This window comes from Lytechinus pictus, chromosome 15, assembly GCF_037042905.1.
Source record: "Lytechinus pictus isolate F3 Inbred chromosome 15, Lp3.0, whole genome shotgun sequence".
Classification (NCBI taxonomy): Eukaryota; Metazoa; Echinodermata; class Echinoidea; order Temnopleuroida; family Toxopneustidae; genus Lytechinus; species Lytechinus pictus.
In genome coordinates, this window is record NC_087259.1 from 18,717,616 (window position 1) to 18,741,270 (window position 23,655).

General features: G+C 37.2%; 1 protein-coding gene across 1 annotated transcript in view; it reads left to right on the forward strand.

The window, feature by feature from the left end:
• Positions 1-23,246, forward strand: part of LOC129277849 (E3 ubiquitin-protein ligase UBR4-like) — a 50,530-nt gene extending 27,284 nt beyond the window's left edge. The window contains exons 26-54 of the mRNA XM_064110228.1: positions 172-264; positions 965-1,036; positions 1,362-1,439; positions 2,161-2,294; positions 2,693-2,777; positions 3,527-3,605; positions 4,104-4,334; positions 5,940-6,105; positions 6,719-6,863; positions 7,042-7,127; positions 7,574-7,661; positions 8,517-8,710; positions 9,271-9,510; positions 9,797-9,935; positions 10,599-10,724; positions 11,233-11,370; positions 11,943-12,124; positions 12,919-13,024; positions 13,531-13,713; positions 14,519-14,603; positions 15,205-15,338; positions 16,015-16,150; positions 16,885-17,102; positions 17,670-17,852; positions 18,717-18,798; positions 19,919-20,092; positions 20,481-20,602; positions 20,961-21,347; positions 21,994-23,246. Of these exons, the coding sequence (XP_063966298.1) occupies positions 172-264; positions 965-1,036; positions 1,362-1,439; positions 2,161-2,294; positions 2,693-2,777; positions 3,527-3,605; positions 4,104-4,334; positions 5,940-6,105; positions 6,719-6,863; positions 7,042-7,127; positions 7,574-7,661; positions 8,517-8,710; positions 9,271-9,510; positions 9,797-9,935; positions 10,599-10,724; positions 11,233-11,370; positions 11,943-12,124; positions 12,919-13,024; positions 13,531-13,713; positions 14,519-14,603; positions 15,205-15,338; positions 16,015-16,150; positions 16,885-17,102; positions 17,670-17,852; positions 18,717-18,798; positions 19,919-20,092; positions 20,481-20,602; positions 20,961-21,125 (3,864 nt within the window). The 3' untranslated portion in view covers positions 21,126-21,347; positions 21,994-23,246. The remainder of the gene's footprint in view (positions 1-171; positions 265-964; positions 1,037-1,361; positions 1,440-2,160; positions 2,295-2,692; positions 2,778-3,526; positions 3,606-4,103; positions 4,335-5,939; positions 6,106-6,718; positions 6,864-7,041; positions 7,128-7,573; positions 7,662-8,516; positions 8,711-9,270; positions 9,511-9,796; positions 9,936-10,598; positions 10,725-11,232; positions 11,371-11,942; positions 12,125-12,918; positions 13,025-13,530; positions 13,714-14,518; positions 14,604-15,204; positions 15,339-16,014; positions 16,151-16,884; positions 17,103-17,669; positions 17,853-18,716; positions 18,799-19,918; positions 20,093-20,480; positions 20,603-20,960; positions 21,348-21,993) is intronic.
• The last annotated feature ends 409 nt before the right edge of the window (positions 23,247-23,655 follow it).

The window sequence follows — 23,655 nt, forward strand, 5'->3', positions numbered from 1 at the left end:
AGCTGACAGATTACAGATGAGTTGCATCATTTATTGAATGCATATTCTCACTTCAAAGAGGTTGACAAATTTCAATACTTGAAGTGTATCTGTAAAGTGTGAGAAGACGTTGTTGTTTTTGCTGTTGTTGCTATTATCATTATTTATTATGCTGTTTTCATACTTGTTTAGGAGCCTGCTTCGCCAGGAGGGAACCTCCTCAAGCCTCACCCTCCCTCAGCTCCTCCTGACATGTCGCCATTCTTCTTACGTCAGTATGTCAAGGTATGTCATAATACAGGGTGTTCAACCAAATAATAATGTTTGTCGTGCAAGTTCTACAGTTATATTGCGCCATAATTCTGTTAAAAACATGAGGTGCGGGGTCATCCATTTAAGTTAATTACTGCACATCTGCTGATATAAGTGTGTTTTGATGGACGATTTGAAGAGTTCTATGCTGTCAATTTCACGAAGCGAAGAAGGGAAGGATTTCTAAAGGCGTAGAGCGATAGATGAAAAGACACGGTCTCCAAATTCCCTTAGATCTGTGATGGGTACATGAAGAGTGACACCAGTGCCAGATGAGAGCAAGCCAGGATGTATATGTAGATGACATTGTTCTATTAGGGAGGTCACATATCCTAGAGCTTAACCATGCACAGCCTTGAAAATCAGAAGGAGGATTTTGAATTTCGATCATGTACTTAATTGGTAGCCAATGCAGTGTAACAGTCATCTTCCAACTTCTGAGTTTATAGATACTATAACGAAGAAGGCCATGTTCATATTAAAGATAAAATTATGGAAGTGGTGGGAAAGCTATAAATGATCCTTGTGACCTATCAAATTTTTGTTATGCTACTCAGGAAGGATATCGTGGCAAAATAGATTCCAAATCATTAGTATAGCTGTAAAATGTATTTGGTTGAGGAAAAGCCAAGAAGACGTCTTTATTAACAAGCTCTTTAATTATTGTTTGTAGGGTCATGCTGGTGATGTGTTTGAAGCCTACCCACAGCTGTTGACTGAGATGGTCCTTAGATTGCCATATCAGGTAGGTTTTCTTTTATTATCTGGCTTTGTTTTTGGTTTTTTTTTAAATTATTTATTAAGATTTATTTGGGAGGGGGTCTTTTTCTCCTTTTATTATTGAATACTGAACATGCCATTTTTCATGTACACATATTTTTATTTTACAAACACAAAAATCCCTCTGATATCATCTGTCAGCAAGCAATAAAAATCTTTCAGATGGCTCTTTACTTGGTTGTCAAAAGTGGATGGATGAAAATAACACTAAAGTACCTTGCTCAGTGGCATGGTATGGTTAATATTATCTTCATTAACAGTTAAATGTTATTACTTTTCATTGTTATCAGATGAAGAAGATATGTGACTCAGCTCCTTCTGTCGGTATCCCCATCTTCGATCAAGCCTGGTTCTACTACCTTTGTGAGGTAAGTACACTTCTCTGTTGTATCTATAAATTAAACATAATTGCAGTTGTTGTAATGATCTGAATATTGCATTCAAACAGAATGCAATGAAATGACACCCAAAGTGTTTATATGTATAAATGAAAAAATGTTTGCCAAATGATTGTGGTAGAAAATATTTGATTGCTGAGAAACTGACAATACAAGTATGGCATTACAGCCAGGTGTCAGGTATTTTTTCCAAGCAATAATAATGCATTGTCCCAAATGTGTTTAGCTGTGTTGGTGATCATCAGTATGGTAATTTTTCAGCTCAGATTTCATGATTTCACAGAGTTAAATAAATTTATGTAAAAAAAAACCCAGATCTATGTAGATGTACTATGGTAAGGTAGCAGTCAACTGTCGTTTTAAAGACTTCAGATAAAATTATTGTTTTCTGTAACTACTTCTGCATCCTACCAAGGATTGTTCCATAAATACTTGTACATGTATTATGCGTTTGAAATGTGGGGATCAAGGCTATTTCATTTTTAATCAGTTGGGTGCATAATTTTTGTGCAGTTCTGATGTGATTGCTTTTCTGGCCAAAGAAATGAAATTGAATCATATGACAAAATGTAACAAATATAGCAGAGAGATAGAATTTATATGATGTGGTGTGCAGTTGAGCTAATTGAAACTGTAGATCCATAAATTGGAAACACTGTCTATATTTAGATTTGTCAATTTTTATAATCAGTACATGATGACCCAGCAAACACCGTTCGTGAGACGTCAGGTTAGGAAGCTCCTTCTCTTCATCTGTGGATCGAAAGAAAAGTACAGGCAGTTGAGGGATCTACATGCATTGGAGTCACACATGAGAGATATCAAGTGAGTAGAGGAGTCGAGGGTTATTGGTTCGGGGATGGGTGGGGGGCAAAATGCCACCTTGGTGTTTCGGGCGATAAATCTGTAATAAGATCTCACACTGCATTTTCTTAACATATAGGCAATTCCATGAATAATCACCCTTTTTGTACATTTTCCTCCATTTTTCTCCTTTCTCATTTCATAAACTGCTCAAGTCTTTTTTTCTAGAGAGCATTACAAGTTTTCATATAAAGTGGAAAACAAAGAAATCACTTCAGAAAGACCCCCACACATAGTGGTTCAGACGTATGTACATTCAGTTATACATGTATGATTCAAAATGTTTGGATTTCTATGACCTATAAACTTGATTTTTTTTTCATGTGTAAATTAATGTATTATATTTTTTTATTCTGTAGGCAAATCTGCTCTGAGAATGGTCTTCATTTGGAGACTGTATCAACCACTCCTATATCACTACCTTATGATACACTTATCACTCTGGTAAATATTCAATTGTCTTCTCCAAATAAATGTTTTTTTTACTAGTGACTAAAGCCTAGGAGGTACATGTAGTTGAGGCCGGCCTCTAGGCCAAATATGCCGATCTTGGCCTTGGCCTTGAGGCGAACAAAGTCTTTGGAGGTCTTTCCTTAATGGCCTTGTGACTCAGAACTCCCGGCTTCGACTACAACCTTGACTGTTAAAAAGCAAGAAAGCCGGAAAAACAAAACAAAAATTCAAGTTGCACTATTATATGGAATAGAATCATGGAACACTCCTGAGGGAGTGGAAAAAATGCATGCATTATGTCCGAGTAAACCAGGATGTGATGACTGGCGTAATGATGTATCTGAAAAGTGTTTAGATACTTTATTCTGGTGTGTTAAGGGCTATATAAACAGCGGGGTATTATCATTATTTTCTCCTTTTTTATTTGAAAAAAAAAATCCCAGCAGAATAGATAAAGTAGGATTGTGTCCACAGTTATTGTTTTCAAATAATGATAGTCTTTGAAACACTTAGAAAGATTTTGATCAAAGATTTATAAAGATGACATTGTTACGTTCGTGCAACATTTTGTTGTCAATTAGACTGGTACATGTATGTTGAATGTGAAAGATTGATTATTGTCAAATCATATCTTTTTGTGGAGTATGAATATTTGTGACGCAGATGTTGTGTTCCGTATTCGAAACTTGCATTCTGTGTTCTTTTCTGAATTTTTTGTTTTCAACATTTCTGTCGTATAGATTGAGCATCTGAAAGCATGCCAAGAAGTGGCTACTTCCAGAACGACAAACTGGCAGAAGTTTGCCATCAAGGATGAGAGTGAGTTTGTCATTCTTAAATTCACACCACTTTTCAGTGTTCTCACTTTGATGTTTGTGATATTTCAATTCAGTCAGTCATCCAGGTTTCAAATCTGGTTTAGTCCCAACTACAGGGGTTGCCGGATTCACCTTGCACCCAAAAATAAAACAAATTCCCAAATTAAAAAGTGAAAGACTGTATGAGAAGGAAAGTAAAATCTATGTTGGATGTTTCCTTCACACAAAGAGCTATAATTTCTATGAAATAGCTCATCAGTCATCCCATAGAAAATTGGCTCTCAGTTGTTACTTCTGTGAGAGAGCTTAGTGACTGACCCATAAAATTTACTGAGCTTATTTTCATTCAAGACTGCATATTGTCTTGTCTTGATTATAGTTACCATGTACATCATGTGAGTTTGATAGCACAATTGCAACGTTTGGTTAATTGAGATGAATGAGGCCTTGACCCAGGTTTCACAAAACATCATACTTTGCTTTACTTTTGCATTTATAGCTGTTATCCCCAGCCTTCTGCAAGCGAGCTTCCATCTCGATGAAGGAGTGTCGCCTCTCGTTCTTCAGCTTCTGACCTGTGCTCTCTGTGGAGTCAAAGGTCAACCAGCATCCTCAAGCTCCTCTTCGTCGTCCTCGTCAAGCTCCAGGCAGAAGAGGGAACGTGGGAAGGAGAAAGACAAGGAGAAGAGCAAGGATAAAGACAAAGATAAAGATAAATCTGAAGAGAAAGGTGATTATTGGGATAGTTGAATTGATTCTAATAACTTCTGGGCCCTGTCTTACAAAGAGTTACGAGTGATCCGATCAACCTCAACTGTATGGAAATCTATCAATGTCATGATTTTTACTACAGGAAATTTGCACAGTGTCTTTTGTAAATAAAGAGAAGCACACTAAATTTTCAAGAAAACAATGAATGCAAGAATACTCAGCATATCTAGAAAATAATTTGAACATAACATGGTATTTAGATGTGGTTGTTGCTGGCTTTCCATAGTTGTGGTTGATCAGATCAATCGTAACTCTTCGTAAGACGGGCCCCAGCAGTAACAACATCATCAATGACAATCTCTACAACAATAATCCTAGAAAAGTGTAATATATGAATGGATGTATGAGTGAATGAATTGAAGAAGGGAGGGTTGGAGGGATATGAATGAATGAATGAATTGATGGAAGAATGGACAAAGATGGAAGTGGGTTGATAATGTGGTAGTGAATGGATAAATAGTTGAATGGATGGACAGATGAATGATAAGTGATGGATGAATGAATAATTGAATGGGGGAGTGAATTAACATATGAATGAATAAATGGGTTGATGAATGGTTTTTGTCTCACCTGCATAGCAGTGTGAGACTATACATGTAGGCGCCTTTTTTTACGGCGGCGGCGGCGTCGTCAACATCAAATCTTAATCTAAGTTTAAGTTTTTGAAATGACAGCATAACTTAGAAAGTATATAGACCTAGTTCATTAAACTTGGCCATAAGGTTAATCAAGTATTACTGAACATCCTGCCTGAGATTCATGTCACATGACCAAGGTCAAAGGTCATTTAGGGTCAATGAACTTAGACCATTTGGGGGAATCAACATCAAAATCTTAACCTAAGGTTAAGTTTTTGAAATGTCATAACTTAGAAAATGTATGGACCTAGTTCATGAAACTTGGACATAAGGTTAATCAAGTAACACTGAACATCCTGCATGAGTTTCACATCACATGACCAAGGTCAAAGGTCATTTAGGGTCAATGAACTTTGGCCGAATTGGGGGTATCTGTTGAATTACCATCATAACTTTGAAATTTTATGGATCTGATTCATGAAACTTGGACATAATAGTAATCAATTATCACTGCACATCCTGTGCGAGTTTCAGGTCACATGATCAAGGTCACATGATCAAGGTCAAAGGTCATATAAGGTCAATGAACTTTGGCCAAATTGGGGGTATTTGTTGAATTACCATCATATCTCTGTAAGTGTATTGGTCTAGTTCATAAAACGTGGACATAATAGTAACCAAGTATCACTGAACATCTTGTGCGAGTTATAGTAGGTTTCAAAGTCAGCACTGCTGCTATATTGAATCGCGTGATGCAGGTTAGACCGCCAGAGGCATTCCACTTGTTAGGTAAATTCTTGGTCAATTATTTATAGGAGATCAAATGAAGGATTAACTGAATCAAATCAATTAATAAACAATTGAATGGATAAAAAGAATAAACTAATTAAGGTCAAGGGAATGGCTTTTGCCTTATGGATAGATTGAAAGGTGGAGCTAACTGAACTTTATACTTACTATTAACTTTTGTCACTTATTTTTCTCAGAGAGCCCTCCAGTACATGATGAAGTGCTATGTCAGGCATTGGTGAATCAGCTCAACAAGTCTATCGGTCGTGACATCCTCCGTCGTTTCATCAGAACTCATCTTCTAGAGTCTAACAACACGGCACTACGCTGGCAAGCTCATGGGTTCTTGCTCTATATCTTCAGGTGAAATTTATAATCGTTATCGTCCTTGTCTTTATCATCATCATCATCATCTTTTGTTATCATCATCATCATCATCAATCATCATCTTTTGTTATCATCACCATCATCTTCTGTTATCATCATCATCATCATCAATCATCATCTTTTGTTATCAACTTTATCATTAACATCATCTGATCATCATCATCTCAATTTTCATCATAACCAACATCATCATCATTGTATCTCTACCGTCATTTTTTCTTATCATCATCATCATCGCCATTACCATGTCCATTACCATTACCATTATCATCACTGTAATCATTACCATCGTTATTATTATCACTATCATTATCATCACCACCACCATCATCGTCATCAGTCATTTTTCTACACTTACATTCCAAGGGTACACTATTAAACTGATTCCACTTCCTCCATTTGCTTATTGTGGTACTGATACTGATATTGATACCCATATGATGCATCCCCTCTACAAGTTTTCTTTGACATTATATCATTGCTCTTTATTTCATTTTCATTCTACTTACAAATCTTTGATTCATTAATTTAAGCATACATGTATACATGTATAACTACTTTTTCCTCCTTTTTTTAAACATTCTTTCAGGAGTTCTCCACCAGCCAAGCAGGAAGAGCTCCTGGAGCTGATGTGGGAGCTATGGCCGGAGCTATCCAACTATGGACGCAAGGCATCACAGTTTGTTGACCTCCTGGGCTACTTCTCACTCAAGGCACCCTACACTGTAGGCAAGGTAGGCAAAACAAATGAGCAAAAAAAAATTATGAAAGAAAAATACAAACATAAATGACAAGTAAATTAACTATTAAGAAGAAAGCATTTTATGGAAAAGAGCCCTAAAGATAATAATTAAATCAGTAAAATTGGTTGCTTCATATCTTCAATCTTTCCATGTTGTCTGTTCCTTCCAGTCCCTGCAGTACGTCCAAAAGGCTGCCACTCTACTGAAGACACAGAACCAATGCCTCGCCAACCATCCTAACTCCAACATCTACAAGTAAGTTATCTCATTTTAGATTAATCCATTGCTGCTGGCTTAAGACACACGATCATTCCTAGTTGTCAAGTATATTTTAAATACATTATGCATGAAATTATGTTTGTGAGCAATTTTGGGTCTGAAGCACTGGTACAAGACTATGCGTAACCCTCGAACTAGGGTACCTAGGTGTTGCAAATTTGTTACAATTAGTTCCACGAGACTTGAAAGAAAACTATTGTAAAACAAAAGCAGCACGATCCTCCTTATGCCATAGCTCCCCCCCTCCCACGCACCCTCTGCGCCCCAGGAGTTGTAGGGTTAACAGTGACCTACCCCCCCAAATTTCCTAATCTCTTTTCCTAGTATATACAGATACAAGTACACGTGCATTCAACCATAAGATTATTTAAAAGGAATAAAAAAGAAGTTGATAAAATGTATTTTGTGTCTTCTTTCTCTAGCATGTTAGCAGGATTGGTAGAGTTTGATGGCTTCTATCTGGAGAGCGACCCTTGTCTGGTATGCAATAATCCAGAAGTACCCTTTACCGTGAGTATAACATCAAAAAGTCATGTATAAGCAAAATAGGCCAGTATGAATTATTTAACTGGGAATACAGATAGGAAAGATAATGAAAATCTAATCAGTTTCAAAAGTTGCAGTGTACTTATTCCTTCCAAGACTAATATACATGTAAATTCATCTGTATGGTCATGGGATGGACTTTTTAATGTGTATCTCATTTTTCACTGAATGAAATATGTTCCCCTGTCATACATGTACATGTATGTTAGTTGGTGGTTTGGCAAAGATAAAATCTTTAATACTCCAAGCTTATTAACAGCAGTATGGGGTAGTATCATGCAATAGAAAAACATAACTTTAAGTTTCACTAGAGTATTTTTTGTTGCTGTCCTCTCAGTGTTTGTTTTCATGAATATTTCTGAACTTGTTGTGATTATTGAAAGATGGTTTATTTTGTCTTTTGTTGTTTGCTGTGATCTAACAAAATAATTTGAATGGGATCCATTAAATGATAAATAGCTCTTATATAAAAATGTACTTTCAACAAAATGATCATATTACGATATAAGTATTGTCCTGAAGACAGACAGTCAAGCTGCCCTAAACATCAAGTCCTCTCTTCTCTAGCCACCCTTCTTTTATCTTCTCCAACTACTCAAATCTCTTTCTAGTTTACAGTCTTTTAAAGGACTGCACTCTACATACTCTACCTTCCAACCTTCCACTTTCTTACCTCTCCATTTCACTTCTACCTATATCCACGTTTCTTGGACCTTCCAGGACTTACCACTTGTTGTACCGTCAAACACTTCTGCGATTGTCCATATCACCATGCAAACCTTCAAACATCATATAATTTTCTTTTCATATTTTCTGTAGAATATGAAACTGACAGCCTTGAAGGTTGACTCACGGAACACGGCCAACTCCCAGATCGTGAAGCTCGTCGGCACCCATACCATCGCCAAGGTAACGCTTCGCATCAGCGATCTCAAACGCACCAAGATGGTGAGGACAATCAACATCTACTACAACAACCGCACCGTCCAGTCTGTTGTTGAACTCAAGAACAAGTAAGTCTGGTTTTGTTAATCTTCTGTTAAGAAACACAAGTATATTTGTAAGGAAGTATTACCAGTGAGGGAACCTATTGCTTGAAGCTCTATCCAAGGACAATTGATGCGCTACAATAAGTGGCTCAGCCTATCAACTGTGTTTGAAACTGAGGTTTGGAACAGACAAAACATTGCTCAGAAGACCACTGACTTTGAAGTGTTAAAGAAAGTATGAATCTTGGTACATGTTTTGTCTTGAAAAGCAGAAATTCTTGGATTGACTCAATGCACTCTATATACAGATGAAGCTGGCCATGTCACCATAATGATGAGTGTTACAACTGTCTCTCTTTCATTTATGGTTGCATCCTGGAGCCTCTGAATACAGTTCCCCAGTTCACTTCCTGTTCTTGTAATTTATTTTCTTCTTGCAACTGTCTAGCCTTTATGTTTCATTAATATTCAAATATGCATGTACATTACTGGTAGATTTCAGGAACTGTAAATGAAGCACAGGCCCGTAATCTACATCTGGTTAATAAAGAACTATTGATCACTTCATAATACTCTAATTTCAGACCTACCATCTGGCACAAGGCCAAGAAATGTGTGCTCGCCGCTGGACAGACTGAACTCAAGCTTGAATTCCCCCTTCCCATCGTCGCTGCGAACATCATGATCGAGTACGCCGACTTCTACGACAACCTGACCGCATCTGCCGAGACTCTGCAGTGTCCTCGCTGCAGTGCTTCGGTGCCGGCCAATCCCGGCGTCTGCGGCAACTGCGGGGAGAATGTCTTCCAGTGTCACAAGTGCAGGTGGGTTCAAGGTCGATATACAAGTATCCTAGCAATTGAGCTTTGAAGTGATTGCTGAAGTGCTCCCCATTGGATAGAGTAGCCAGAGATTGTTGAGACCTTATGATTATAATAAGCATCAATTTGGTCAGTTTACTTTGAATGTGTTAAAAACAGTGCAAAGTAAATCAGAAACCAAAGATATTCCTTACCATTTTGGTATGAATTTGACAAAAACTTGGAATGTATGCAAAAGCTTTGTTATTTATAATTTGTGTATGTTTCATTCATGTTTCTATTTGTAAAGAGCCATCAACTACGATGAGAAAGATCCGTTCCTCTGCAACTCCTGCGGATTCTGCAAGTACGCCAAGTTTGACTACACCCTGACAGCGAGGGCGTGCTGCGCCGTTGATCCCATTGAGAACGAGGAGGATAGAAAGAAGGTAATGAATTAATTCTCTTTGATACCATGTTTGCCATTTTTATTCTCAGAGAAAGAAAGCTTCTCTATATGCCTTTGACCCCATCCCATCTTTTCTGAAAAATATTCTTGCAGGGAGGGGTGGTAGTATTTACTCTTTATGAATTCATGCACCTGCTCTTTAAATAATCTGTCAGTAGCAATGGTCAGAAAATTGATTAATATTGCTGTACCTTGGCCTTCCACATTGGTTTGTATGTTTCTATGTCTCTCATTGAGGTGTTGTGGCTCAGTGGATTATTCTCCGGACTTTGAACCACAAGGGGTTTAAATCCCACTACAGCATTTGCATCCTTTGGCAAGGCGTTTATCTACATTTGCCACTCTCCACCCTGGTGTGGTAAATGGGTAACGGGTAGGAAGGAATTCCTTGAATGCTTGATGGGCCCGATCAGAGTAGCCTTGCTAAAGCCGGGGTAATAGTATGCAACACCAAAAAACATTGTGTTACATGCTATATAAATGTTGCATATTATTAGTATTATCATTATTATTCTCATTTCGTTTTGTTAATATTTTCTTTTATTTTCTTTAATGCCCCATAAAAAAAATGTAAATGCCTCCTGATGAAACCTCTACTGGACGAATATTGATTACTGTTTTCCTTTTACTTTGATACATCTAGGCCACTACCAGCATCAATTCGTTGCTTGAGAGGGCAGACCGTGTCTACCGCCAGCTGGTTTCACACCGCCCTCAACTTGAAGCTCTGTTAGTCAAAGTTCATGAAGCGGGTGGGGAGAAATCTTCGGTAAGTAACCTGAAAATTGAGGAGGGAGAAAAAAACTTTCCAAGAAATTCAGCTCCTCTCGTTTAATTGGTATTATTGTCATTCTCATGAAGGTATTTTGAATTTAAAGAAATGAGCTAGGTGTGTGAATGTGGGTCCTGTTTTGATCATTATAAAATACTTGAAGATCATCATGCAGATCTCATTAGACTTAAATAGAAATTCAACCGAAACTCATAGAAATGAGCAACATTTTAATTTCGTCCCTTCTTTCATTTAACTTACAAAGTTAATGAACAGATTTTCAAATGTGTTTATGAATGTTATATTTTCATTACAGTAAATTTTGAATAGGGACATATGGACTAAACCTTTATAGGCTTTGTAACAATTATGCTATTGAAATGGCTTCCTCTTTATAAGTCGCGTGTTAGTGGTGACTGGTGTTGTGATGGTGTAGGAATTGAAACAATGTTGTTGGATGTATTGTATTCTCCTTCATCTGATATCTCCTATTTCCCTTCTGCAGGATCTTGCAACTGGAGCCTCCAGTGGTCCTTCAGGGAGCTCCGGGGTGGCCACTGTCAACCGTGTGATCCAGCTCCTGGCTCAGCGCTACTGTGGAGACTGCAAGGGAACGTTCGAGGAGCTTAGCAAGATCATACAGGTATGTCAGGTGTGAAGAGGATTCGTGATGGTGGAGGGGTGGAGGAGATGGGAAGAAGGGGATAAAGAACAGGAAGAAAGAAGTAGGAGGGAAGGAAGGATGAAGGAAAGATGGAGAAGTAGAAAGATGACATGGGAGGAGATGAGAAGAATGAGAAGGGAGGGGAGGGAAGGAAGGAAGGAAAAAGTAGAAGAAAGAGGATAAGGAAATGAAGGGTGGAGAGGAGGAAGAAAAGATAAAAACAAGAAAGAAAAGGAGGAGGAGGAGCAGTAGAGGGGAGGAGGGGAATGGAAAAGAAGGAGAGGACTAGAAAGAAAAGTACATATAAAGAAAATTGAAGGAAGAGGAGGCAAAACGCTGAAGAGAAATAATAAAACAATGATAATGAGAAGGAAACATTTGTATCGATACCCCACCCAGGTGTAGTAAATGGGTACCTGGTATGAAGAAATTCCTTGAATGCTTAATCAGAGTAGTCATGCTAAAGCTGGTAAATGTAAATAGTAAGCAGCGCTTAGAAACATTTTATTATGCACTATATAAATATTGCATATTTTTCTGTAATGTTACAGAAAGTCCTTGCCTGCCGTAAGGAGCTTGTTGAGTATGACTGCCGGCAGAGGGAATCCTCCTTGAAAGCGGGAGGACCTCACTCGGGAATGACACCCCTCATGTCACCCCTACCCAGCCCTCACCCCACCCCAACAGCCAGCACCATGGCCATGGAGGTCGCCAGCTGCCAGCAAGAAAGGAGGTAGGATATCTTTTCCTTGTAAGGTTCATCTTTGAGATGAAATAACAAAGTAACATGAATTTAGATTCTGTGTTCCTTTTACCTATGCATGTTTTTGAAATGCTAAGATAGTTTTACCCCTGTCAAGGCATTTATCTATGTTGCCATTCTGTATATGAGGGAAAATACATGTAGGTACCTTGACAGTGTTTCATAAAGCTGTTCATAAGTTAAGAGTTTCCTTACGAACAACTGGTGATCCTTTCCTAAGAGCTAAGTCAACACCAATGTAAATTTAGTGTACAAGATTTACCACAATAAAGGGTCATAAGTTGTTTGTAAAGTCGCTCGTAACTTACGAACGGCTTGATGATACACCCACCCAGTTTGTTAATGAATACCTTGGTTTGTAGTTCCTATATGTTCTCCTGTAGCAATGCTCCCCAGGGAGTGGATATGATAAACTCATGTTTAAGTGAATGCATTAGCCAGAGGCATGATGTCTGGTTTATTTCCTGAGAAAGTGCACTTTGTATGAAACTCGAGGATTCATGTAAGTCTTTATTTTTATGTAATTTAACATAATGCCATCAGTGATATGTGGAATGCTCTTGACATCTTAATCTTCCCACTCCATATCATTTTGATGTGCTTCGTTTATTGGATTCATTCCATGATGTCTTAAGAAGTATATTTTGTATGAAGGACTGTATAAATTTAGTGTTGTGATATGTGATATTAAAGAAATTCATTGGTGATATTTAAAAGGTTCTTGACATCTTAATCAACCCCTCCCACTCCATGTCATTTTCCAGTCTTGGGCGTTGCTATGGATGTGCAGCTGCTGCTACGGAACATTGCGTGACCCTTCTCAGAGCCCTGGCTTCTCATCCAGAAACCAGACAGATATTGGTCAACCAGGTGAGTAAACCACTGACTATTTACTTCTAACTTTCTTCATTCATTCCCATAAGCTTACAGGGCCCACTTAATTAAATTGACAAATGATGACATACATACTCAGTCTGTAAATCATCATGATCCAAATGTATACTTGTTTATCATCGAGATAGGCTGCAGAGCCCTTTGAAGATTACAGCAGATGATGATGATGATGATTAAAAAGATCTGAAAGATTCAGACTTTTACATTCATTTTATCACTTCAGTAAAAATGTTAATATAAGATGCCATAATTTTTTATTCACTTTGAATTATAGATGTTAACACATTACATTTTTCTTAGTCACCGAATCACTTGACTTTCAAAAGTTTAAATGGTCTAATGCAATATGATTCAAAGTCTTTTGATAGGCTGTTTCTGAGCCAACCTAGATCAATAAACTTTTTTTTTCTAGAAAATATGAAATTAATCATGATACAGAAGGGGCACTTTTTCTTTCTCTACTTCTGATACGCCTTTTACAGGGGCTAATCCAGGAGTTGGTTGGTTACAACATGCGACGTGGATCTGCCATCATCCGAACAGAAGTGCGCCAGCTACTGTTCCTGCTAACCCGAGACAACGCCCCGGCCACTCAGTTACTCAACAACATTCTCATGGCTAGGATCGGTTCCGCCCTCCAAGGTCATAGGTCAAACCCAGACTTGGTAAGTATTTTACTGTATTCAGAATTATTTTAGAACTATATACATGTATCCTCAAATTTTCTGTATTTTTGTTTATTTTATATTGTAATATCTCTTGTTTGTTAATTCTATTTATAATTCTTCTTCTAGAAGAACTTTGTGTGATGGTACTCAAGAAATACTGCAATATGTTTTTTCACCTACCTATTTTAGCTGTTTTCCTAACATAGCTTCTAGACACATACATGTAGGAAGGAATCATTGATATTAAAAAAAAAAATGTCTTACGACTCCCCAAAGAGAGATATCACATTAGGAAATTTCATGATTATTTTTCTTAACATGTAAGCCAGTTTTCCAACCTTTTATACTGACTTTGATGAAAGATGATAAAATTCCAGACGGTACAACAGAATCTGATCCATTGCATGAAGTGTGTCTGACTGGGAGATCTAGACCCATTTCATCTATGTTACAATTAAAGTAACTTTTGTCATCCAGTGGTGACTACATGGTAGCAATGCTCAACATCCAATCAAAATCAAGGATTCCATGAAAGATTGCTCTGGATGGTAAAGTTAGTATAATAGTAACTTTGGTGCAAGTGTCTTTGTTTTTTTTTTCAAAGGAAATGACAAAGCCTTACTAAAGAGGAAGCACAACTCTGAATGACTATTGATACAATCAATACTATCAACCCTGGTGGGGGTCGCACCCTTGATCTAACATTGGGTCTTATACTCTGGTGTATATACTCCATCTTCGGCAGTCTCATGTTATTATTGTCATTTTGCCCCATCTTTCTCATTCAAACCACCCAATCCAGGCTGGTGCTGTGCGTAATGAGATGGCTCTCTTGATCCATACCATTGAGAAGGATGACTCGTGCTGGGAAAAGAGACTCAAATGTGGTAAGTTTGTCATCTGTAAACAGGTGCATATGAGATTAAGAAGTATTATCTAGAATCTCCATTATCTTGCTTGCCAATGGAACCAGATAGGACCATGTGAGAAACCTGATTGTATTCAGAGAACTTCACAGCCCCCAAATTAATGATCAATTTCAGTTATTCATGCTTTTTTTCCATGTAATCCCCTCGTAAAAATAAATTGATATTATTTAGATGTATTTAGATTTATGGGTAGAGTAAAAGTATTTTGTTACATTTATGTGCGGCCGGAAGTTTCCAAGTATTCTCTCATTTGATTAAAAAAACATAAACAAGTATGCTATTTCACATCGTATATACTCAGAAATGTGTACTAAGAGTTTCTAAATTTCAATCTAGTTATTTTTGCATATTTGAATATTCATAGATCTTAGAATTGGTAAGTAGCATGTAGAAAGATAAATAACTTGGACATACATGTATGATGACATCTTAATGCACTAAATACAATCATTTGAATTGATATATTCTGATGAAAGAAAAGTTCATAATTCATATTTATCTTTTTAGCGTGATCAGAGTAAATCAGTATCATTCCAAACACTTATTTTTTTTCTTTCAGTGATGAAATTGTTCTTGATGGCCGTCAAGACATGCAACCCAGTCGTGATGGAGAACATCACGTTGCCATGCCTACGCATCCTTCATCATCTTGTCAAGCCTCCGCAACCAACCAGCAAGAAGAACAAGGTACTTGTAAGAGAAGTTCCCTTTCTTATTCTCTGTGTGGTCATTGTGATTTCATCTGTTCCTTCATGGTCTTTGTCTTTCGTTTTTTATTCTTCCTTTTCTTCTTTGATTTTGTTAGGTCTTTCTTTGTTCCTTTTTTTTCTTTTCTCTCTCCTTTCTATATAATTTTCTTTTGTTTTATGTTCTTCCATTCCTTCTCTCTTTCTTTCCCTTCTCATACATTTTTGTCTTTCATATTTATCTTCTTTCTTTCTCTTTTTGTTGTTCTTCCTCCTACTTCGCTCATTCTTGCTACCTAACTTATCTTTCTCTCTTCTTTGTACTTTTGCTCTGCAATGTTTGACACTTTGTAAGTACATATTATACTATAATTTGCACGTCTGCGTGTTTGCTTGAAAATATTATATTATCCTGTAAGCAACATCAATTTTCATGAATTTAGGAGTAGGAAATTAGCCGATGTTAACTGTTGATCTGTGTAATATTACATGTACCTGAAGAACGCTTTCTTCACATTTTAAAAAGAGTCTTTCACAATTGTGGTGTTACTATCTGTGACCCTTGGTACCGTGTGAAAAATATAAGTAACCAAATATGGTCACAGATTATGAAAATCCTATTTAAAGCAAACAAATTACCATGAAAATGAGTCTCAAAATGTCCTTTATATCTTCCTGTGTAGGAGAAGACGGTTGAGAATCTAAGCACCGTGAAGCCAGCAGGAAGTGATATTTACATCAACACGACCCGATGGATGGGAGGAGAGGGTCCTGTAGGGTACACTCAATGGAAGACCAGAGTCCCCGCTAACAAAACAGGTAAGAGGGGTTGTAGGGTGTCTTAGGTGTTTCAAATGATAAATTAAAAAATCAAGTTCAGCCATAGCAAAACCGATTAGGACCCCGCCTTACAAAGAGTGTCGATTTATCCAATCAACCACAACTTTGGAAAACCAGCAACGTCAACTTCTAAAATGCATCTTTCTTCAAAAATATTTTCTTGCTCATCTGTTATTTTCTTCTTTTAAATTAAAGGATAATTTTCTGTTAGGGTATGAGATGTTAATACCCATAGATACCCATACTTTGAGATAGGCTACAGTGCACTTAAAAAGAAGGATACTGAGAAAGTGTGCATAACCAGAGATTATGAAATTTGACCCACCCTTCAATACCTTTGGGTCCATGGTTAAATTCATAATCAAGGAATATCAACTCAGAAGCGGATCTAGAGGGGGGGTTGGGGGGGTTGCAACCCCCCCCAAAAAAAAAATCTGGGGACCATTTTTTAAAATCTTATCTTTTTTTTAAAACTTGTAATTTTAGAAAACGCCATTTTCACACACAGATTTTCAAAAATTTTCCCTACTGTGGGAGGGGGGACACCCCCCTCCCACACCCTCCCCCCTCGCTCGCTCCGCTCGCTTGGACTCGGTCGCTACGCTCCCTCGCATACCACCCCAACCCCCCCCCTTTATAAAAAGCTGGATCCGCCCCTGCAACTTCAACACACATGAACCCCTTGACTCGTACCCTTTCCTTTCTACATGTAGCTGCATCACCAGAAACCAGTGAGAAGAAGCTCCCGTCCCAGCAGGCAAGGTCGCGGTACCTGATGGAGAAGTATGGTAGACGTTGGATGGCAACCACCAAGAAATCACCAGATACCCTCAATCTTGGTGGTAACACCTGGCTGTGTAGGGTTCTTTTCTCCTCGTCCTCAAGAGCCGCACGACAGGTGGCTTCTAACATAGTAGAGAGCGTCTGTCAGGTAAGACTTCTGCCTCATTAATTCGGCTTAAAAAGGGAAAGCAAGGGTCTCCTAATTTACCTACATGTAAGTATATTCACTGAATCAGATGCTTTTAAAGCAAAAAGGAGCTAGCCAAATTGATGATTCAATGACTTGTCCATAAGCATTTATCATGTCTTTGAGAGTGTGTTGCCTTAGACATGCATGTTTCAGATGAAGAATTATGATGTCATTAGCTTTCTGTAGTCCATCCTTTATCTGTCATTTCCCTTCAACTGCCATTTTATTCTTTCTGCTTTATTTCTCTCTGTCTCTTTTTTTGTTATCCCTTCTCTCTTTGTACATGTATGTCTTTCTTTGTTTTTCTCACACACTCACACTCTATTTTCCCTTTCTTTCTATCTTCTATCATGCTCTCTCTCTCTTTTTTTCTCTCTCTTTCATTCTCCATCACACTCTTCCCACACTTCATGTCAACCATGATCTCAAATCCAAGATGTATTTCTAATATACTTGTGCACTTTGTTACAGATATACTCATATATTAATCATTACATTATCTTCTATTCCAAATGACCACATCAGGTGTCCAGCCGTCGCCAGCAGATGCTAGACCTACTGACCAGCTACTTGGACCAGGTCGGACCAAGCGGGGAGAGTGCCCAGGAGTTCCTGGCCCTGTACCAGCGCCTCATCAAGGCTGACCACTGGAAGCTCTACCTGGCAGCCAAGGGACTCCTACCCCACCTGGCTGGGCTCATTGCCAAGGTAAGCAGAGCTGCCAAGTAGTACAGATTTCCCATATTTAGTACTGAAAAATGAGAAGAATACTGATGTTTCATGCAAAATACTGATTTTCATCTTTTAAAATATTGAAATGTTCTTGTTCAGGTTGGCAGCTCTGGGTAAGACCTGGGGCCCATAACACAAAACTTAGCAATAATCTACGATTGATTCCATTGACTACAATGTATGAACAATCGTAAAAATCAAGCGTACGATCAATCGCTAACCTTTGTGTTACGGGACCCAGGTCAAGTTATAGCCTTCACTGAGAGAGATAGCAAGGTTTCGAAATTTGTCTAAACTGTGATATATGCTAGGCCCCAAAAAACATGTTATATTACCAAATTTTTTTTTTATAGAAAATGTCAGATTTTGGCAAAGATTTTGTTCAAATTTGTTTTCAGTGGCTTGAAAAGCACTTGATATGCATTTTGACTGCATAAATCATCTCTTGTATGATTTTTCTGCGCAGCAATCTAGGTAATATTCTTTTTTTTTAAAGAATTGACCGACCGACTTAACTTAAAGATTTGGGCTTATGAGGGCAACCTAACTTTTTTTAGACATTAGGAGAGGACTGACATTGCACGTGTAATTTGCTGTGTTTTCTTTAACATTCCAAAATGTTTAAACAATAACTTTAACCAGGAACAAATTGTACTTATAACTTGGTTATTTGATGATTAATTCTCCATGTTTGACCATTTCCTATGGGAGCTGGGTGGATTCTGTACTTATCCTTTGGGAATCAGTTGATTTAGTTGTGAATTGGTGTGGACAGAGTGTATTTGAATTAGTCTTAATGGACTTGAAAGGAAATCCAATCTTTGTTTTGTTTGTGTACAGGAAATTCATGTTCTATCGACACTTGAGGAGACTACTTTGACCTCTGACCTCTCCCAAGGATATGCCCTCAAGATGCTCACTGGTAAGAAGTTCTGTAGAAAAACATATTTCCCAGTCAATAAATTCTACTGATCACTTTGTCACTGATCTTGATATTTTGTTTTCGTATCTATCGAAAAATTAACAAATACCTCGTCCCGACTGTCGTGTGATCCAAATGTCGCGATTGGCCTTTCATAGATTATCACAAAAATTGTAAAACCGTCAAAAAAATTTCAATGATCAATACAATGGCATTGAATGGTCTAACATGATCTAATACAATCATTACAATTACTCCATGATTAAGACCACTGTTTCAACCACCATGACACAAATCATGACAGTTGGAACGAGGCATTGACATAATTTGAAAACATTTTTCTAATTGTTTAAAGGGATGGTCCAGGCTGCAATGAATAGAATAAAATTCACAAAGCAAAATGCTGAAAATTTGATCAAAGTCAGATAACAAGTTATTGGATTTTAAAGATTTGCATTATTCCGGTGAAACAGTTCTAGGCATGTCTTTATGAATATTCATTAGGTGGGCTGATGATGTCGTATCCCCACTTGTTCTTTTGTATTTTATTATATGAAATCGGGTTTATTCAACATTTTTCTACCAAGAACTAAAACAATTGGATTTACAACTGATTAACTGCATTAGTTATTCATTACCGCAACTTATTTCATCATAATGGAGACACATCATTTACACATGTGTGAAAAAATGAAACATTTATGATTTCATGTAATAACATAAGAAAAAGGAAAGTGGAGATGTGACATCATCAGCCCACTTAATGAATGTTCACGACGATGTGCATTTAACTGTTTTCACAAAATATTGATAAGCTTTAAAATTCAATAACTTCGTTATTTGTTATCCGATTTTGATGGAATTTTCAGCATTTTGCTCTGTGAATTTTACTCTATTTGTTTTGATATAAACATTTTCAGCTCGGACCATCACTTTAAATGCAAAATATGCAAAGCAAATATCAGTGTGAAAATGAAATGTATGTATGCACTTTACATGTCGATTTTAATTCTAATTTTAAATATTTTTTAGTTTTACAAGAATAAGACTGATATGTGCTACTTCATAAGCAGTAGAGCCCTGACAAAATTTAGCACTCCCATTATGTTTTTCTTTGCAGATTTGCTAGCCTCTTTCCTGGATGTATCCACCATCCGTCGTCATTACAAGTCCAAGCTGCTAGGACCGGTCCTTCATGGGTACTTGGCCCTTAGGAAGCTGGTGGTCCAACGTACCAAGCTGGTGGATGAGACACAGCAGACACTCCTTGAACTACTGGAAGAGATGACATCAGGTAACCATAGCGATGAGATGTAGAAGAGTGATGACAATGGTGGTAGTGGTGGTGGTGCTTGAATTGGGATGATGATATAGTTGTGGTGATGATGATGATGGTTTTGATGATTTGATGATGATGATGATGTGCTGGATATTTTTTGATGTAGATTACGATGATAGTGGAAATGATGACGATCATCCTTATGATACATATACATGTAGGTGTGGTGGTGAGAAAAAAGTCCAACAGTGTACGCTGTAACCTTGTTATAAATTTGGAAGATGAATGTTATGACGTTCTATATTCATTATACAAATGTTAGTGTTCATAATTTCTTCGATAATCTGATTTGTAGTGAATGATGCTAAGTACATTTATTCTGAAAAATTGTTTTTTTTTTCAGGAACTGAGACGGAGACGAGAGCATTCATGGAGGTGTGTGTGGATACAGTAAAGAGATATGGTCTAGAGGATCTACGTACTCCAGTCTTCATATTTGAAAGGCTGTGCAGCATTATATATCCGGTAAGTTGTGAAGAGAGTTGGATCGATTTTCATCTCAGTAGGTGTGTTGGTGTTGGTAGGGCTGATGATGAGAAAAAGGAGAAATAGAAGAAAGAGCAGGAGGAAGAGGAGTACAAAGAGGGAAGAACAGCATGATATTTCAGATGATGATGGTGGCAATTGCTTTGCCATTAATAATTCATCCTGCTGTTGGGGAGAGCTGTGTTAATGTTAGGAAAGATTATCATGGTCAATTTTTCTGATGATGATGAGGAGGAGGAGGAGGAGTAGCAATGCTGATGGATGATGGAGGTGATGATGATTATAATGATTTTGGAGTGCTTATGTATGGTTACTTTTGTCAATTCTTTATTCCCAGGAGGAGAATGAAGTTGGTGAGTTCTTTGTAACTTTGGAGAAGGACCCACAACAGGAAGACTTCCTCCAGGGTCGAATGCAGGGCAACCCTTACAGCTCCAATGAACCAGATCTAGGACCCCTCATGAGGGACGTCAAGAACAAGATATGTAGAGGTAGGCTTTAGAGAGAAAGAGGAAGAGAGGAAGATAAAGTGTGAGAGTGTAATAGAGGGCAAGAGAGAGATAGAGTGAGAGTAAGATAGGTGAATTCTTTGTAATGTTGGAGAAAGACCCACAACAGGAAGACTTCCTGCAGGGTCGGATGCAGGGTAACCCATATAGCTCCAATGAACCAGATCTAAGGACCTCTCCTGAGAGACTTCAGAACAAGATATGTAGAGGTAGGTGTATGTATATAGCAGCATCCACCGTACCCATCCACGGAAATGTGTACCCATCACTATTCACCGTGCTTGATAATACGCTGCTCCTCAATACATTACTTTTCACATAAATGTGAGCAGCAGCGAACACGTGTTTTTGTCAAAGTTGTGACTGCCGTAATTGAGCGCTTACTTCATTTCACGAAGTAACAGAAAACTTCATTTGGAGATCGTTGCACGGATCGCCGCAGAAGTGATACTGAAATTATCGATCGATTTTTATTACTTTTTATTGTAAATTTATTGTAATTTTTATTGAGGAGCTTGCGTTTGCAGCACATGTGTACCAACGTATAATACGCAATGATCACTGTTGTAATTTGAGATTCTCAAATTGGCTCCGAGTGTTATTGCCCAATGCTTTCGAGACCGGATCGTGGTACAAAAACTTGATTCTCCAGAAAAAGTGTGGATTAAATCAGTGATTTTGGAAGTGAATTCACTCTAGCTTAGTGAAAATATGTTTTCACGAACTGAACCTGTATTATATAGATCTAGATCTCGTGTGGGGATATCACTCGTGTCAACGTGAATTCATTTGATTGAGAGAGTGTTATATGCCAGGATCAAATGATTTATTTTTAAATGTTGAGCCAAGGCTAAATTACAGTCCCGTTTTCATGTTGACATTGTCGATGTCAGGATTAATTTTTAAGCGACATGTCGACATGGATTTTTGTTCCTGACAACAGCACTAGTCATAGGACATTCTTTTGAATACACATACCTTAGATCACAAAACAAATGAATGAGAGTTTGGTAAATGTGAGTTATTTGTTTGTTTTATTTTTCACTATGCATAACAAGAGATGAATTGGCAGAATATAATGTAACATTGATAAGTTACATTGATAATAATACACAGTAATTCAATTAAATTCAATATATTTCACATTTGCATAAAAAAGATGATACATAAACATTTGCAGTGATAAAATATAATACATAGGATCACAAAAAATACAGAAAACAAATGTGTGGAATTTAACAAAGTCCAAAAGCCTATCAGTGGCACATCCCAAACAGTTGTGAACAGAAAACAAGGATTAAAAACAGAACTCAACAAGCAAAAACACAAAAGCCAAAAAAAAAACGGCTTAAGAAACAATTCACAAGCTTATAAGAAAATTGTTATATTTTTGTTAAAAGGAGTTGAGTGAAGGGCAAGGTTTAAGATCACTTGGTAAACTATTCCAGGGAGTGGGTCCAACATGTTTGATTGTAGTTCATGAGAAATCATATTTAAAATTTGGCAAATAAAAGTTTTTAGACTGTCTGGTAATGTCATTACTTACAAATTTGTTTTTCACAAAAAAATCATCATCGAAAGAGTGAAGAGAATTGTGGAGAAATAAGTACATGAAAATTGCAATTTTATAATTTTTGTATTACTGATTGAGAGTGAATTAAGTTTTTGAACAATGGTTGTGTATTTGTTCTTTGGGAAGAATTGGTAATAACTCTCATTGCACGTTTCTGTAAAACGATTATTCGGTTTAGATGAACCATTGCACAGTTACCCCAGAGTATATTACAATAATTGAACTAGGGCAAGACAATTGATTGATATATCATAAAAAGTACTTTAATAAAATTCATTTTTTTTAATCTGTTTATTACACCAATGGATTTAGAAACTTTACAAGATATATGATTTATGTGATCTTTCCAAGTCAGTTTGTCATCTATGATTACACCCAAATATCTTGTAGACTAACTACAGAAATTTTACTTTTTTGAATATGTAAATGTCAAATTTATGTATACACTTCTATAAGGTGATGGATTCTTGAGGTATTTACAATAATTTTTTGCTTATTGCACAATTGTCTTAATTCATTATCAAACCATAAAACTAAGCATAAACAACAACAAAAACATTTTATTCAGGATGTAACACACATTGCAAGGAAACAAACTAAATTTCATGAATATAGATAAATAAGGTATTCTTAAATGATGTAGAGTACAATGATAATACTGATAATACATGTGACTTATAAAGCGTCAAATCCACCATGTAGAGTGTTCAAGGTGCATAACAAATTAAGAAGTAAAAAGAAAGGTTTTAAGAACATTTTTGACAGACTCAACTGAGACATACTGTAATCTCTAATGTCTTCATGAAGTCTATTCCATAGTAAGGGGTACGCATGAGCAAAGGATCTTTCCCCCAAAGTTTTTGAAACTTTTGGAACCACAAGCAACATAGCTGTTGAAGAGCGTTGACACCTACATGTACATGTAGTGGGTGTGTATTATGAATTGCGCA